Here is an 18,655-nt window from a genome sequence, read left to right on the forward strand (position 1 = left end):
GCCTCCTAGCTGTAATCATATAACTCTGATATAACGCTGATATAAGACCTCACTCTGCTGAATTCAACAAAATGTTACATTTACTACATACAGTATCATAGCATAGCTTTCTTTGTACATTTTATAACTATGTACATTTAAAGGACTGCCAAAACAATGAGTCCATATTCTGTTTACACACACCTTGGACAGAGGGGATACTCACGCATGCACGGACGCACGCACGCACGCACGCACGCACGCACACAAACACACAACTCATCTTCTCCTAGCTGTAATCATAAATCCCCTCTTTGCTTCCACACCATCGGTCCCACAGACAGTCTGCTGGTGTATAGTGATGGTAGCGTGGTGCTCATATACAGGCCTTCTTGGCATGCAGCATCTCAATGAGCAGGTTGTTGCAGGGCACCTCCCCACTCAGGTGTTTGTAGCACAGGTAGTCCTCTGCCTGGGTGCTGAGGGCTCGCAGCTCTGGCAGACGCAGCACCAGCTGGCTGAACTTGTCCAGGTACAGGGGGTAGGTGCACACAGTGTACTCCAGCAGAGCCCCATTCACCTGCTCCTGAACACTCTCCACAAACACCTGGTTCTCCAACAGCTTCACATCTGGACAGGGACATAGGAAAGAGATTTAGAGGGAATTGAATGACTCTGCAGATGTCACATAAATGGGAGAATATTGATATATTTATTTGAAACTGTTCCTCAAATCCCTGTGTTAAGGCTCAGCATCTGTAACTTGTTGAGATCAAGTGTAGGCCTAAACTTTAGCATTGAAATTGCATCAGTTTATTACTAATATTCCATTTCTGGTACATTGGATCTGTACAGCGTGGGTTGGTTGTGTGTGTGTGTGTGTATATGTGACAATAGCTAGACCCTATAATGGACTTCTATTCAGCATCAGCTGAGTCAGAAGAGCCATTCACACAGTAATTAAATATTTTGAATAATCTTTTCAAACCACTTAAGGGCAACTAAATTGCCCTGATAAACCGGACTCATTGATTGAAAGATGAGGGAGAGAGAGCAAGAGAATGAAACAGACAGCGGAGATGGGAAATATTTTCTGCATGTGACGAGTGCTCTCATTATTCTAAAGCCTTTTATTCCCAGCTCGCTGGCGCTAAATAGCAGTCGCTTAAGGGAATCTGGGCAACTGTCGTCTATACACACTCCATATGCAGAAGCCACAGCATGAATGTCAGTCAGATTATTGAATGATAGACCCATCCATTAAGGTTCCATTGAATGCTATTAAAGAATAATGGGTGAGGTTGTCTTCTTTGTTAATGTTGCCTTTTGACAAGGCCCTATATTGAATTATGTGAGCATAGCTGAAAATAAAGGACTGGTTCAGATAACAGTTGGAACCTTCTGGATAAAAAAACATATATTAATGGCTGTGACTTTTCCATTTAAAATGCCACTTCTGCCTTTCAAAATAAATGGGACAGCGAGACTTGTCAACTAAAACCTATTTCCAACAAAAAGTTTGAAAAAGTTATTTGCTCATTCTTAAGTACTACACGTCACGTTATACAAACCACAGCTACGATAAAAACAAGTATGAAGTAAGTACCTCAAACCTAATCAAATTCAAATCTTTGAAAGACCATAGTAATTTTCAAAGATGATTATTCCATTCTTGAGCTAGCTGTAATGAGCTATACATGAGCTGTATGTATGCACGCATGACTGTAAGTCTCTTTGGATAAAAGTGTGTTAAATTATATACATATTATAAGACTAATAATCACCATCTAATGTGGTACAGCATACAGCGTATTTCCATGTGGTCTACTCACTGGGATTGAAGAGGAGGAGGAACTTGAGGCAGGCAACCTCTCTCCTGTCCACCTGCAGGGCTAGTAGCCTCCCAGCTAGCTCCTGTCCTCTCTGGACCAGGCCTGACAGACTCAACCCCGCCTGTGACCCCATGGATGACAGATCCATCTGCAACACAACACAAAAGGACAACATTAACTATTATTGTATATACAGGTTTTAAAGGGCAATTCCAGCACTTTTCAACCTCATATACATTTTCTCCAGCACCGAACCAGTGTCTGCATATGTAAAAACACCGCATTTCTACGATCTATGGTTAGAAAGATAAGAAAGGTCCCAAAAATGCTTCTCTGTGACAGGTAGCCTAGCGGTTAAGAGTGTCGGGCCAATAACCAAAAAGTTGCTGGTTCAAAACCCTGAGCCAACTAAAATCTGTCTATGTGCCCTTGAGCAAGGTACCCTAATTGGTCTGGATAAGAAACTCTTCTAAATGACTAAAATGTAAATGTATATCAAAGGGTAGGATTAAAAGTAAGAAAAACTGTGATTTTCAAAACAGAGGGAGGGTATTTTCTTACTCCCCACATCACCGCGACTCTCATAGTGTTCGAAAATCACTGTTTTTGATGTCATGGGGTAGAACTGGACCTAAGGAAGGCTTTTGATACTGTTAACCATGAGATTCTCATCACAAAATTGTCCAAGTTCAACTTTTCCCCCGATGCCTTGAGATGGATGAAATCATACCTTGAAGGCAGAACTCAGTGTGTCAGAGTGAGCAATGAGCTGTCGCCCACTCTTAGCTATGATGTGGGCGTGCCCCAAGGGTCAATACTGGGGCCCCTCCTGTTCAGCCTGTACATTAATGATCTGCCTTCTGTCTGTACTGGGTCTGAAGTTCAAATGTATGCAGATGATACAGTGATATATGTGCATGCAAAGAGCAAACAACAAGCTGCACAAGAACTCACTACTGTAATGGTCCAGGTTACAAAGTGGCTCAGTGACTCGTGTTTGCATCTCAATGTGAAAAAAACTGTTTGCATGTTCTTCACAAAGAGGGCAACAGATGCTACTGAGCCAGATGTCTATGTGTCAGGGGAGAAGCTCCAGGTGGTATCTGATTTTAAGTACCTTGGCATCATACTTGATTCCAACCTCTCTTTTAAAAAGCATGTGAAAAAGGTAATTCAAATAACCAAATTCAACCTAGCTAATTTCCGATTTATACGAAATTGTTTGACTACAGAGGTAGCAAAACTGTACTTCAAATCTATGATACTCCCCCACTTAACATACTGCTTGACTAGTTGGGCCCAAGCTTGCTGTACAACAGTAAGACCTATTCAGTCTGTCTACAAACAGGCTCTCAAAGTGCTTGATAGGAAGCCCAATAGCCATCATCACTGCTACATCCTCAGAAAGCATGAGCTCCTGAGTTGGGAAAATCTTGTGCAATACACCGATGCATGTCTTGTATTCAAGATCCTAAATGGCTTGGCTCCCCCTCCACTCAGTATTTTTGTTAAACAGAAAACCCAAACATATGGCAGCAGATCCACAAGGTCTGCCATGAGAGGTGACTGTGTAGTTCCCCTAAGGAAAAGCACCTTTAGTAAATCCGCTTTTTCTGTGAGAGCTTCCCATGTCTGGAATACACTGCCATCAGACACACATAACTGCACCACATATCACACTTTCACAAAATGCTTGAAGACATGGCTAAAGGTCAATCAGATTTGTGAACATGGTCCCTAGCTGTGTGTTGCCGCTTTCCATGTCTGTTGTCTGTATGGTGAGGTGTGGAAACACTTTGTCGCTTTTATGAATTTTGTCTTGCTGCTTTTTGTTCTATGTTGCTCTGTCTGTATGCTACGTCTTGCTTGTGCTATGTTGCTATGTCTTGTTCTATGTTGCTATTGTCTATATTGTAATTGTTTTTAATAACCTGCCCAGGGACTGCGGTTGAAAATTAGCCGGCTGGCTAAAACCGGCACTTTTACTGAAACGTTGATTAATGTGCACTGTCCCTGTAAAAATAAACTCAAACTCAAACTCAAACTCAAACCTTTTAAATTCATATTTTTTTCTACAAAACGTAGAAATGTGCTGTTTTCACATATGTAGACACTGTTATTGTGCTGGAGATAATGAAAATGAGGTTGAAAAGTGGTGGTGTTGCAACTTGAATTACAGTACAGTACAGCTTCAGTACAGGTTCATAGATGCCATACATTGAGTCTGCAGTAACTTCTCACCACCTTCTAAATTAATGCGATTGGCATTTTATGTAACATATTGGACGTTAAATCCTCAAATTCCCACAGTAGCTTCTAGAATGATACAGTGTAACTTTTAAGCCCCTCTTCCTTCTGTTCTCACAAACCTAGTACAGTATGTAGATAAAAATGGCCAGTTTTCCATTGCAGTCTTTATGAGAAAAAAATAACTTGATTTAAACACGAGGCAAATAAATACCAGCGGCCAGCGTTCCCCTCTCCTCCCTAAACCCAGGAGTCAGTTACAAGCTGATGTTTGTTTTTTCCTTCTCTGTTCTGCATCTTCCAAACACAAGAACAAGAGCAGGCAGCAGAAAGTGTTCTCACTCCTTGAATTTTTTCACTTTTTGTTGTGTTACAAATTGGGAATAAAATGGATTTCATTGTCTTTTTTTCTCAACGATCTACAAAAAAGAGCTTTGCACACCTGGACTTTACAATATCTGCCCATTATTCTTTTTTAAACTCTTCAAGCTCCGTCAAGTTGGTTGTTGATCATTGCTAGACATCCATTTTCAAGCCTTGCCATAGATTATCAAGCTGATTTAAATCAAAACTGTAACTATGCCACTCTAGAACATTCATGGTCATCTTGATAAGCAAATCTGATGCATATTTGGCCTTGAGTTTGAGGCTATTGTCCTGCTGAAAGGTGAATTTGTCTCTCGGTGTCTGTTGGAAAGCAGACTGAACCAGGTTTTCCTAGGATTTTGTCTGTGATTATAGCGGTATTCCATTATTTTCATCCTAAAAAACTCCCTAGTCCTTGCTGATGACGAACTGATCCAAACCATGATGCAGCCACCACCATGCTTGAAAATATGAATGGTGGAGGCCTCCCGGGTGGCGCAGTGGTCTAGGGCACTGCATCGCAGCGTTAGCTGCGCCCCAGAGACTCTGGGTTCGCGCCCAGGCTCTGTCGCAGCCGGCTGCGACCGGGAGATCCGTGGGGCGACGCACAATTGGCCTAGCGTCGTTAGGGAGGGTTTGGCCGGTAGGGATATCCTTGTCTCATTGCGCACCAGCGACTCCTGTGGTGGGCCGGGCACAGTGTGTGCTAACCAAGGGAGCCAGGTGCACGGTGTTTCCTCCGACACATTGGTGCGGCTGGCTTCCGGGTTGGAGGCGCGCTGTGTTAAGAAGCAGTGCGGCTTGGTTGGGTTGTGTTTCGGAGGACGTATGGCTTTCGACCTTTGTCTCTCCCGACCCCGTACGGGAGTTGTAGCGATGAGACAAGATAGTAATTACTAGCAATTGGATACCATGAAAATTGGGGAGAAAAGGGGGTAAAAAAATAATAAAAATAAATAAATATGAATGGTGATGTGTTGTGTTGGATTTGTCCCTGCACTGTTGTTGATCTTTCCTCAGTTTGCTCCTATCACAGCCATTAAAGTCTGTAACTGTTTTAAAGTCACCTCATGGTGAAATCCCTGAGCATTTTCCTTCCTTTCCGGCAACTGAGTAAGGAAAGACGCCTGTATCTTTGTAGTGACTGGGTGTATTGATACACCATCCAAAGTATAATTGATAACTTCACCATGCTCAAAGTGACATTCAGTGTCTGCTTTTTTATTTGTATCAATCTACCAATAGGTGCCATTCTTTGCAAGACATTTGTCACGTTCCTGACCTTATTACCTTTATTTTGTCTTTGTTTAGTATGGTCAGGACGTGAGCTGGGTGGGCATTCTATGTTATGTGTTTCTATGTTGGGTTCTTTTCAATTAGCCTGATATGGTTCTCAATCAGGGGCAGGTGTTTTACGTTTCCTCTGATTGAGAACCATATTTAGGTAGGCTGTTCACACTGTTTGTTTGTGGGTGATTGTTCCTGTGTCAGTGTTTGTGCCACACGGGACTGTTTCGTTTGTTAGTTTGTTCCTGTTCGTGCGTTCTTCGTTGTCTGTAAGTTCTCATGTTCTGGTCTGTTTACGTCGTTTGTTATTTTGTAATTTATCAAGTGTGCTTCGTGTTCGTCTTTCTTTAAATAAATCATTATGTCTTCAAACTACGATGCATATTGGTCTGATCCATGCTCCTCCTCAGATGAGGAGGAGAACGAACGTTACAACATTGGAAAACCTACCTGGTCTTTGTAGTTGAACCTGTGCTTGAAATCCACTACTTGGATTAGGGACCTTACAGATAATTGTATGTGTGGGGTACAGAGATGGGGTAATGATTCAAAAATCATGTTAACCACTATTATTGCACATAGATTTAGTCCATGCAACTTATTATGTGACTTGTTATGCACATGTTTATTCCTGAACTTATTTAGGCTTGCCATAACAAAGGTGTTGAATACTTATTGACTCAAGACATTTCAGCTTTAAATGTTTTATCAATTTGTAAAATTTTTAACAACAACAAAAAAATCCACTTTGACATTGTAGGGTATTGTGTGTAAATCAGTGGCACAAAATCTCAATCCATCATAAATTCAGGCTGTACCACATCAGAATGTGGAAAAAGTCAAGGGGTGTGAAAACTTTCTGAAGGCACTGTACATATCTATTTGTGGGTATACACTGACCATACAAACATTAGGAACACCTTCCTAATATTGAGTTGCACCCCCCTTTACCCTCAGAACACTCTCAATTCGTCGGGGCATCAAATCAAATCAAATCAAATTGTATTTGTCACATCCGACCTTACAGTGAAATGCTTACTTACAGGCCCTTATCCAACAATGAAGTTTCAAGAAAATACCAACAAAAAAAGTAAGATAAGAATAACAAATAATTAAAGTGCAGCAGTAAATAACAATAGTGGGGCTAAATACAGGGGGTACCGGTACAGAGTCAACGTGTAGGGTCACTGTAATTGAGGTAATATGTATATGTAGGTAGAGTTATTAAAGTGACTATGCATAGATAATAACAGAGTAGCAGCATATAAGATGGGGTGGGAGCAATGCAAATAGTCTGGGTAGCCATTTGATTAGCTGTTCAGGAGTCTAATGGCTTGGGGGTAGAAGCTGTTTAGAAGCCTCTAGGACCTAGACTTGGTGCTCCGGTACCGCTTGCTGTGCCGTAGCAGAGAGAACAGTCTATGACTAGGGTGGTTGGAGTCTTTGACAATTTTTAGGGCCTTCCTCTGACACCGCCTAGTATAGAGGTCCTGGATGGCAGGAAGCTTGGCCCCGGTGATGTACTGGGCCGTACACACTACCCTCTGTAGTGCCTTGCGGTCGGAGGCTGAGCAGTTGCCATACAAGGCAGTGATGCAACCTGTCAGGATGCTCTCGATGTTGCAGCTGTAGAACCTTTTGAGGATCTGAGGACCCATGCCAAATCTTTTCAGTCTCCCGAGGGGGAATAGGTTTTGTCGTGCCCTCTTCACGACTGTCTTGGTGTGCTTGGACCATGTTAGTTTGTTGGTGATGTGGACGCCAAGAAACTTGAAGCTCTCAACCTGCTCCACTACAGCCCCGTCAATGAGAATGGGTACGTGCTCGGTCCTCCTTTTCCTGTGGTCCACAATCATCTCCTTTGTCTTGATCACGTTGAGGGAGATGTTGTTGTCCTTGCACCACACGGTCAGGTCTCTGAACTCCTCCCTATAGGCTGTCTCATCGTTGTTGGTGATCAGGCCTACCACTGTTGTGTCATCAGCAAACTTAATGATGGTGTTGGAGTCATGCCTGGCGGTGCAGTCATGAGTGAACAGGGAGTAGAGGAGGGGACTGAGCACGCACCACTGAGGGGCCCCCGTGTTGAGGATCAGTGTGGCGGATGTGATGTTTCCTACCCTTACAACCTGGGGGCTGCCCGTCAGGAAGTCCAGGATCCAGTTGCAGAGGGAGGTGTTTATTCCCGGTGTCCTTAGCTTAGTGATGAGCTTTGAGGGCACTATGGTGTTGAACGCTGAGCTGTAGTCAATGAATATCATTCTCACATAGGTGTTCAGTCCAGGTGTGAAAGGGCAGTGTGGAGTGCAATAGAGATTGCATCATCTGTGGATCTGTTGGTTCGGTATGCAAATTGGAGTGGGTCTAGGGTTTCTGGGATAATGGTGTTGACGTGAGCCATGACCAGCCTTTCAAAGCATTTCATGGCTACAGATGTGAGTGCTACAGGTTGGTAGTCATTTAAGCAGGTTACCTTAGTGTTCTTGGGCACAGGGATTGGTGGTTGGCTTGAAACATGTTGGTATTGCAGACTCAGACAGGGAGAGACTGAAAATGTCAATGAAGAAACTTGCCAGTTGGTCAGCGCATGCTCGGAGTACACGTCCTGGTAATCCGTCTGGTCCTGTGGCCTTGTGAATATTGACCTGTTTAAAGGTCTTACTCACATCGGCTGCAGAGAGCATGGTCACACAGTCATCCGGAACAGCTGATTCTCTCATGCATGTTTCAGTGTTACTTGCCTCGAAGTGAGCATAGAATATATTTAGCTCATCTGGTAGGCTTGTGTCACTTGGCAGCTCTCGGCTGTGTTTCCCTTTGTAGTCTGTACTAGCTTGCAAGCCCTGACACATCAGACGAGCATCGGAGCCGGTGTAGCACGATTCAATCTAAGATAAGATCTGTTTGATGGTTCGTCGGAGGACATAGCGGGATTTCTTAGAGTCCCGCTCCTTGATAGTGGCAGCTCTACCCTTTAGCTCAGTGCGAATGTTGCCTGTAATCCATTGCTTCTGGTTGGGGTATGTATGTACAGTCACTGTGGGGACGACGTCCTCAATGCACTTATTGATAAAACCAGTGACTGACGTGGTGTACTCCTCAATGCCATCAGAAAAATCCCGGAACATATCCAGTCTGTGCTAGCAAAACAGTCCTGTAGCTTAGCATCTGCTTCATCTGACCACTTTTTTATAGAGTGAGTCACTGGTGCTTCCTGCTTTAATTTTTGCTTGTTAGAAGGAATCAGGAGGATAGAATTATGGTCAGATTTGCCAAATGGAGGGCGAGGGAGAGCTTTGTTCGCATCTCTGTGTGTGGAGTAAAGGTGGTCTAGAATTTTTTCCCCTCTGGTTGCACATTTAACATGCTGATAGAAATGAGGTAAAACTGATTTAAGTTTCCCTGCATTAAAGTTCCTGGCCACTAGGAGCGGCGCCTCTGGGTGAGCGTTTCCTGTTTGCTTATGGCGGTATACAGCTCATTGAGTGCGGTTTTAGTGCCAGCATCGGTCTGTGGTGGTATGTAGACAGCTACAAAAAATACAGATGAAAAGTCTCAAGGTAGATAGTGTTGTCTACAGCTTATCATGGGACACTCTACCTCAGGCGAGCGAAACCTTGAGACTTCCTTAGATATCATGCACCAGCTGTTGTTTACATATATGCATAGGCCCCCGCCCCGTGTCTTACCAGAGGCTGCTGTTCTATCCTGCCGATAGAGTGTATAACCCGCCAGCTGTATGTTCTTAATGTCGTCGTTCAGCCACGACTCGGTGAAACATAAGATATTGCAGTTTTTAATGTTCTGTTGGTAGGATATACGTGCTTTCAGTTCGTCCCATTTATTTTCCAGCGATCGAACGTTAGCTAGCAGGACGGAAGGCAAAGGCAGATTAGCCACTCGTCGCCTGATCCTCACAAGGCACCCTGATCTTTTTCCTCAAAATCTCTGTTTCCTTCTCCGGCGAACGACGGGGATCTGAGCATGGTCGGGTGTCTGAAGTATATCCCTCCCATCCGACTCATTGAAGAAAAACTCTTCGTTAATCTGAGGTGAGTAATCACAGTTCTGATGTCCAGAAGCTCTTTTCGGTCATAATAGACGATAGCAGCAACATTGTGTAAAATACAAGTTACGAAGAAAGGGAAAAAACAAACAAAATAGCATGGTTGGTTAAAAGCCTATAAGAAGGCAGCCATCCCCTCCGGCGCCATCTTCAGATGAACTCTACAAGGTGTTGAAAGCGTTCCACAGGAATGCTGGCCCATGTTAACTCCAATGCTTCCCACAGTTGTGTCAAGTTGTCTGGATGTCCTTTGGGGGTGGACCATCAATGATACAAACGGAAAACTATTGAGTGTGAAAAAAAAACAGCAGCGTTGCAGTTCTTGACATACTCAAACCGGTGCGCCTGACACTTACTACCATATCCCGTTCAAAGGCACTTAAATCTTCTGTCTTGTACATTCACCCTCTGAATAGCACACCTACACAATTCACATTACTGCAACAACAAAGAAAAAAACCTATTGCTATCCGTGGAGGTTGTGTATCTGTAACGACTACATGGTGAATGTGTGTGTGTGTGTGTGTGTGTGTGTGTGTGTGTGTGTGTGTGTGTGTGTGTGTGTGTGTGTGTGTGTGTGTGTGTGTGTGTGTGTGTGTGTGTGTGTGTGTGTGTGTGTGTGTGTGTGTGCTCGTGTGTGCGTGAGTGAGTGAGTGTATGTATGTCTGGTATTCATGAATGTATGATTGTATTAATTTTATGTTGGAACTGCAAGGCTGCTTACCTCCTGGCCAGTAACCAGCAGCAGGCTGCTCTCCTTCCCATGTTGCACTTGTCTGAAGACATGGTCCAGGACCAGCAGCTCAGACCAGCAGTTGTGAAGAAGCTTCATCTGGTCCCCTACCTTAAAGTAGAATCAGAAAACAACAGGTCACATCAAAGCTCAAACTCATTCCACACAGCTGGCCAAGCATAGGATAGTGGAGAACCAATCTAATGTCAAACCCAATGTCAAATAAATAAAATAAAACAGCCAACACTGATATTAAAATCTCAAGCAGGCATCAATCTAACATCAACCCCCTTAAAAGCTATCATCCACATGGGATAGCGTGGTCCCACCTGAAACACACATAGCTACATGGACAGATACATGGGGTGACTATAAAACCCAGAGAGGAAGATGAGGGTCCTTGTGCCATATTTCCAGCATCTGGGGCTGGTGTCAGTGTCTCGCGCATCATCACGTTGTATTTACGAGCCACAGAGATGACCTCTCCCACCTCCTCACCGCTCCCTGTCCTCCGTCACCTCCCTCATCTTGGGGGGGGGGGGGGGGGGGGTGATTGGATGCTCCTCATTGCTAGCACATATTACTCTGGGTGCCGAAGGACGACACTGTCAGTAATTCTGCAGCTGGTGACACAGAGTGTTCCTGAAGCCCCCAAATAGCACCAGGACACACATTCATCTGGTATGGGGATGACAGAATTACTACCCCTTCAATGGAACTATATATCTGTCCAGAGGAGGAGTCCAATCTTGCTCCCAGTCAGAGCTACAGGACAAACACACAACATCTTGATTCATCATACAGTACCTCTTCTCAAGGAGGATTCGGCACACAGACACAACATTTCACACACACACACACACACACACACACACACACACACACACACACACACACACACACACACACACACACACACACACACACACACACACACACACACACTCACATACACACAGTGAACGTTCAGTCAAGGGACATTCAGTCTTGTACCCCCTGGCTGGCAGAAACAGAGAAGCATAAACCTGCCTCACTCAGTGCCATTCCATAACTGTCAGAATTTGGCTTTGAGACCAATACAGATGTTTTGGAGATCAGACGGACAGGTCTAAAACCATCGAACAATAAATATATATCTTTCTTTTCATCAACATTTAGTAAAGGGCTGCTACAATGCACCAACCCTGCATGCACGTAATGATGTTTGATCATATGCTACAGGTATGTCAATGTCAGATACTGTATGTAAAAACTCAAGTAACGGGCAGCTTCTGACACAAACATACTGGCAATGCCCAAGGTAAATTTAGCAGATGATAGCTCAATTTTCCCTTTGCAGATATGAACAATGAGAGACAAAATACTGGGCTGTGGAGAGAGAGCTGACATTCCCCTGTTATCGTCTGGATGGAATGTAATTACTCAGAGAGATAGCTCTTTCTGCAGTAGGCTCTCTCTCTCTCCTGGCAAACATCCACCGCTTTGTGCTCGCCTCGCACTGTTCACATCTACAACCTCACAATTGGTTGCAATTTAGCCAGGATACATCAGAGGTACGTAACATGACTGAAATCCATGCAGTTCAAATGTTACTGTTGGCTTTGCACGATCAACATGATGGAGGCAACACTAAAGTGGCTCTCCAATTTTCCATAATCATAATCCCATAGCTAGATTAGATTAAACACGATTACATCAAATCAAATATGCTGGCCATTTTCTCATATTGTATTTAAAACAAAACCCCATCACTGTCATTTATGCTATTTTTCAGACTGTTGTTTATCCAGGGGTAGAATCCTCCTCCCCAGTCAGGTCTAACTCCATAGTACTGATGATGCTGCTGTAACTACTACTGGCCACTGATCACTGCATCAGAACATTGGTCCTCAGAGGCATATAGGCCTACCGACTATAAAATAACCCAGTTAAAAGAGTAAAGTAAAGTGAAGAATGGGACCACTGTGTGTGTCCCCATGACACAGTCTTTACATAGATACTATGATCCTATCTCACCAAACAATGGACTCACTGTCTCACCGATAAGGCTAACAAATAACAATAATGTGACAAAAAGTTGCTTCTAAATACACGTCAATTCAGATAGGTGCTAAATATTTTTGGAATAATACATGGCAAAGAGCAAACAATCTATTAGTAAGTTCCCGTCGCAAGCCATTCTCTGATGCCAGCATCAATAAAATGAATAGCACAGTGAGCATTGAGCAATATCACACTGGTCAGCCTTCATCAACACCAGCATGCATTGTCTCCTTTAGGCCACTTATCTGTAACATGCCCAGAGGCCTATACTACGAATCAGGTTTGAGGAGTTATGGAGGTAACGTTGGTCAACCCTGAGTTCATCTCGGGATAACCGGTACCACGAAAGTGCCTAACCTTTTAACCAGGTCAATTTCTATGGCAACGAATCCTCAGAACTAACCCGCAGGTTACCTCAGAGCTTACTCCATTTATCATGAATAAAGTGGCTGAGCCGCGAGTTGAGGACCAATGAAATCTGATTCCCTCCCTTTCGCAAAGATTGCGTCATCATCCCCTTCATATTTTTTGTTTTACAATGTTAATTTTAAAATACCTATCACATTACACATTTAGTAATGACAGAGCGCATTTCAAACATCACGCACTGTAAAACGTTTGTAGTTATGACTTAATACAATTATTTTATAGATGGGAGTGGGAAAAATGTTGCTTGTGCACACCAAAGCCGGTATTAATGATAAGTAATAAAATAAAGACTGCACTTCTAAAAGCCTATTTCACACCATAGCCTGCTGAATTTGCTACATAAATTGTGTTTCATTTTGATTTCTACACAAATTAAAATGTGGCACTGACTCGCCCATGGATTGATGCTACAGCATTGTCTCCATGAAGAGTTCGGCATTCGACTAGCCACGTGGCAGATGAGCAATATCCACCGTAGTAGTATACAGATGAAGCCTTAGATGGAATGTGAAGCTAACTGAAGCTGGTTAGCTTTAGAAAACCCTGAGTAGATCTAGCTTCCTTCGTAGTTTACCCCTCTGGTCAGTCACCACAGTGTCAAACAACAGTATTGATTTCACTCTCCTCTTGGGGCCGGAAGTAACATTTGACTGGAGCCATAACTCATGCTGTACAGTATGGCACAACTCAATTACACCCTTCAGTTGACAAAGAGACTCAATGTATAAGGCCTATCTGACATGGACAGTGATGCACCCCAAATCATTACCCAGAGGGAGATACACTGGGTTATGATGTCCCCTCTTTAACTGCTGCTCTATTTGAGTGCCTCCACCAGAAACAAGGAGGGACAGAAACAATGATAACTGTCTGTCATAGTAAATCTAACATTTTTACACAGGCCTTTGTTCTTTACTGCCATAATGTGTGTGTGGGTGCAGGGTTTCAGAAAGAGGATCAAGAAACATTAAGATATCAAAGCTAAAAAAGTTTATCTTCAATATTCTTGATATCACTTATGAATGAAGTGGAATAATAAGAACATTACAATGATAAGATATGATACTGTGATCATTATTCTAAGAATCATTTCTAAATGTGCATGTCTCTCCTATCATTCATGTGTGGACAGGGTCTGGGAAGCTTACCTTGAGCTCCTTGAAGAAGATGCAGCTCCTGGCCCACTCCACTATGGAGAACAGAGTCTGGTCAGCCATGCGACACATTAGGCTGAAGGTACTGAGCCTGTCCTGCCGGCCCCGGCCACTCTGCTCCTGCTGCAGGAAGGTCATGATCTTACCCTGCACCTGCATCTCGTCTGGGTCGCAGCGCAGCAGCTCTAGCACCAGTGGGGAGAGGGTGGGAGGCTGTGGGGAGCCTCCGGAGGGGTACACATCCGGAAAGGGGTACCCCACCAGAGACTCTGGGGAGCTTGTGTGGTGGTCAGAGTACTCAGACTTGATGGCCCTGCTGGGGAATGCTGTGCACTGGTACTGGGTAGGCAGGGGTCCATGGGGCTGCATGGCCACCCCCAGGGAGGAGGGTCCGTAGAGGCTGGACTCATAGTCTGTGGGGGTGATGGAGGCTGGGATGGAGGGCATGAGTCCTTTGGGGAGGGATGGGAGGCTGTGCAGGGTGCCAGTGAAGCCATAGTTAGTCTGTACAGGGGAGAGCTGTGGAGGAGCAGACTCCAGCTTGAAGCCCGTGGAACGTATCAAAGCCTTCTTCTGCTGCTTCATGGCTCTGTCCCGCTTGTACATGGGCCCAAACTTATTCCTGCCCCCACGCATGCGGTCTGCACGCACAGCTGTCACAGAAAGAGACAAGGAGTGGGGAAACAGAACTATGTCAACAACAGTGGGTCTTTATATGGAAATTGTTACTATGCTACTATAGCCGGAAGGATATCATGGTAAAATGATCCTCATGAAAAAGTATTATTTATTCTAATTTTATTATTTAAATATTTATCATTGCAAATACAGCCATAACAAGTGCACGGGAAAATAGCCTAATTTAGTCAGGAATATGTGTTTGGCAGTTTCCTGAACCAATTTTTGGGAAAGCAATGTAAAACAACCACAGGGTATCATACTACTTCATTCTATTACACAATTCTCTTTTTGACATTTTACACAACATATGCTAATGCCTTTGCAGTTACACCATGGTACCGCGTTGATGTAAATATTAAGTCTCCGTTTAAAACCACAGCGAGAAGCCCAGAGTTTTATTAGCAAATCAAGAATGTGTCATTCCTCCGCGGAAACAGGTGCTTCATTTTCGCATCTCAGCCTGGGTGGGAATCACTGGTGTGCTCCGCGCTCTGGACACATCATGTTTTTGCGTCCCATAAAACCACGGACGCTAAACTTCTCTACTCTGTATATTGTCTGTCCCTAATTCAAAACAAACCTACCACTACAACCTTTGCGAAAATATTTAACATTTCAGAAGCAACTGATACGAAGACATTAGGCTATAGCATCCCTTGAGGCCTACATATGTTGGACATATTTCGGGCATATAGCAAATTATAACAAATGCATATAGATACAATCATATTCAAATGAAAAAATATGCCAAAACATTAAAGGCTTATTTTTTTCTGGACAATAAGGTTGAAATCCACTCAATGATAATGTCAAATGAAGGGGTGAGATGAAGAGAACCATACCTTCTAATCTCATGCCAACATCGAGGCATTTCTGGAATCGGCAGCAGGGACATCTCTTCCGCTGTGTTTTGTCTATTTTACACTCCTGGTTTTCTGCACAAGTATACCTCTTCTTGTTTTGGACTGTCCTCTTGAAGAAGCCCTGGAGAAAAGATCTATCCTACATTAGGTTGACGAGCCACAATACCCACAAACACAAGAAAAAAAGGAAATTGAAAAAAGGAATAATTCCAAATTAAAATACCTTACAACTTTCACAAGTAAGGAGTCCATAGTGGTATCCTGAGACCTTATCTCCACAAACAGGACACAATTCTTCCAAATCTTCATCATAGGTGTAGTCCATTACGCCTACCATCAATGGAACGCCTGGGTCGCAAATAAAAGCAAGGGTCAAGAAAAACGGATGAAGCAGGGATGTAACGAATAAATGAATTCAAATAATGTACAGTTTCTTAATCAAATGCATTTACGGCCCTTGACAAATTTGAAAATGCAGGACGAAATTGTAGGATTCTGTGCAGCTGTGAAATAATATCTGCTTTAAATCAAACTTCCAAAAGGCTTAAAACCTAAATATATATAGTTTCGCTAATAATAATCTTAATGTGGGTTAATATATAAATTGCGAAAAATGCAAAAGTAAATGTATTTCCACAAAGAATATGATAGATTGATGGTCCGGTGATATTAGTGTTTTTCAGAGAGCTGATTGACAATAGTTTCAGTCTATTTCACAAAAATAAGACCGACGATTCCATAATGCATGGAAGCAAACATAAAAACATTGATATTCACGATTTATTCAAATCCAATGTAAAACCTTTTTTAAAAACCTTTTATGATAAGACAGGCAAATGTTTAAACGGATTCGACCAAATATAACGTGTATGGTTGATTACCTTTATCGCCCCCTTCTTCCAAGTGGTTATTCCTATTAATCAAGAAATGCCTCAGACTAGGATAGAATAACGCGTTTTATAATCCACACCTACAACACGGTCCACGCGCGCTTCGACAAGAGCACATGTCCTTTACTCAGGGCTCTCTCACCTTCTACTGGGAGGTTGGCCAATGAGCGGTGGATGCGATCACCTATCTTGAGAAAACAACCTATGTGTGGTACAGGACACCCTTTCTTGCAACATAATACACGGAGATGTACCATTTTAAGGAGAATGCCTTTAACCAAATCAGTGTCAAATAGGAACGGAGGATGATCGAAAGTGATAATAGCCTATCCATTATTATGATTATTAATACTGTTAGGATTATTATTATTATTGTTATTGTCGTGATTATTATTATTACTGCTATTATAGCATAGTTATTAGGCTATAACGATTGTTATTACATTTTTGTTATTATTCATGTTGTTTGTTGTTATCGATATTATTATTATCATAATCATCAGTCGTTTTTTTTCGTAATTAAGATCCAGAGTTAGTTTTAATTCTGGGACTAAGTTATGACTTTAGACCATATGAATGTGAACAGCAATAATTTAAACAAAAAGACCTTAGTAGACCTATAGCTTACGCATCAACGGTCCTTTGGCGTATTATTTCACATTTCAGTCCTTACTCTTTTTATAATAATTTTTCATGAATCAATAGACTCGATCTATAATAGGAAACGCAGACCCAATGCATGAGTTAATTATATTCCAAGGCCGTTTAAACAATAGCCTACATTTCGACAAGGGGTGTTAGGCTAACTAGCTTTTATAATTATTTTGGACAAAATAGGAAGATAATATCCAATAAGGAGGCTTAATTGTTTTGTTTTTCTATAGGCTATTTTGTAGAATTCATTTCGATTCACTAATTCACATTGGACTATATTTGCTGTTTTGGCAATTACTTTAGATGCAAACGGCTTAAAAAATATATCTACATCTATTAGCCTAGGCTACTCTATACCTCAAGGTCAGACATCAAGGGAAAGCATTTCATTCTTACCATTTTGATTTCAAATGCAGAATAAAACTATATTTTTGTCTTATTATTTCCTTTATTCTCCCCCAAAAAAGTTTGCAAGGAGAAATACTTTGGATCCTATTGAATAGCTATTCCTTGAATAGACTGCTGAATATGCCAGGTTAATATAATATTTGTGTTGCAATATGGTTAAAGGCTTCGACATAAACATATTAAGTGCAGACTGAATATCTTTATTTAAATATTGATCTATCTGCTTACTAAATTATTTTAAATAAGCTATTCTATATGAACGTGCAACAACAAAATAGAGGCATATTACAAAATAAAAAATTGCATAAGCCTACAGTATCTGTGGGTTTACAGATAGCAAATAACTAAAAGTTCATGTAGGCATATCCGAAGCTTCAGACAATTCTACACATTCCGCTAGCGGATTTGTTCACTTACCTTGTGCCTTTTCTCCCAACATTGTATTACCTATGAGGCAGGCTAGACGTCGACGACAATAAAACCTATTATTAAAGAAGATGCTGCAAAACTTTGACCACTTTGTATGTCATATACAATCCGAATCTGCAAAACAAATTCGGAGCCTAATAAACAAATAATTTAGGATAATGGTGATCTCCACGAATAACTGCAGTCATTTCCAGCGTTCTCTTTGCTTTTCTTTCTTTATCAAATAGCAAAAAAGTTACTAAAGTTCTTATTGGCCATCGTCATGTGACGACCACGGAAACGATGATGCGCCCTTTTTCCCATCCAAGCATGCAGATAATAACTGAGATGCACATATATATGAGTAGACAGACACACAGTGTATCGTATGGGTCTGTTATGCCAAATGTATTTTTTTAAATATAGCAGATTTCAAACATTTATATTATTCATCACCGATAGGCCTGTTATGCTTTCAGTACTCATATTGTAAGACACAATGCATTTGGAAGAAATGTATGTAAAACAATCAGAAAACATTTACTTTTGATTTACATGTCATATACACTGCTCAAAAAAATAAAGGGAACACTTAAACAACACAATGTAACTCCA

The 18,655-nt window shown here is 42.2% G+C and overlaps 1 protein-coding gene across 1 annotated transcript; it reads right to left on the reverse strand.

Moving 5' to 3' along the window:
• Nucleotides 1-355: 355 nt before the first annotated feature.
• Nucleotides 356-18,071, reverse strand: LOC120054237 (nuclear receptor subfamily 5 group A member 2-like). The gene is made up of 7 exons (XM_039001676.1): nucleotides 18,050-18,071; nucleotides 15,904-16,028; nucleotides 15,660-15,801; nucleotides 14,131-14,789; nucleotides 10,502-10,621; nucleotides 1,812-1,959; nucleotides 356-609 (listed from the first exon to the last, which is right to left on the reverse strand). Exons 1-7 carry the CDS (start codon nucleotides 18,069-18,071, stop codon nucleotides 356-358), a joined length of 1,470 nt encoding a protein of 489 aa, XP_038857604.1.
• Nucleotides 18,072-18,655: the final 584 nt, after the last annotated feature.

The sequence above is a fragment of the Salvelinus namaycush genome, chromosome 1 (assembly GCF_016432855.1).
Source record: "Salvelinus namaycush isolate Seneca chromosome 1, SaNama_1.0, whole genome shotgun sequence".
NCBI classification, from domain to species: Eukaryota; Metazoa; Chordata; class Actinopteri; order Salmoniformes; family Salmonidae; genus Salvelinus; species Salvelinus namaycush.

Coding starts and splice junctions, on each gene's coding strand:
- LOC120054237 (XM_039001676.1), bottom strand. CDS start 18,071: ATGTTGGGAGAAAAGGCACAAG. Junction 16,029..18,049: donor GTTGGGAGAAAAGGCACAAG/GTAAGTGAACAA, acceptor TTTGCGACCCAG/GCGTTCCATTGATGGTAGGC. Junction 15,802..15,903: donor TTACTTGTGAAAGTTGTAAG/GTATTTTAATTT, acceptor TCTTTTCTCCAG/GGCTTCTTCAAGAGGACAGT.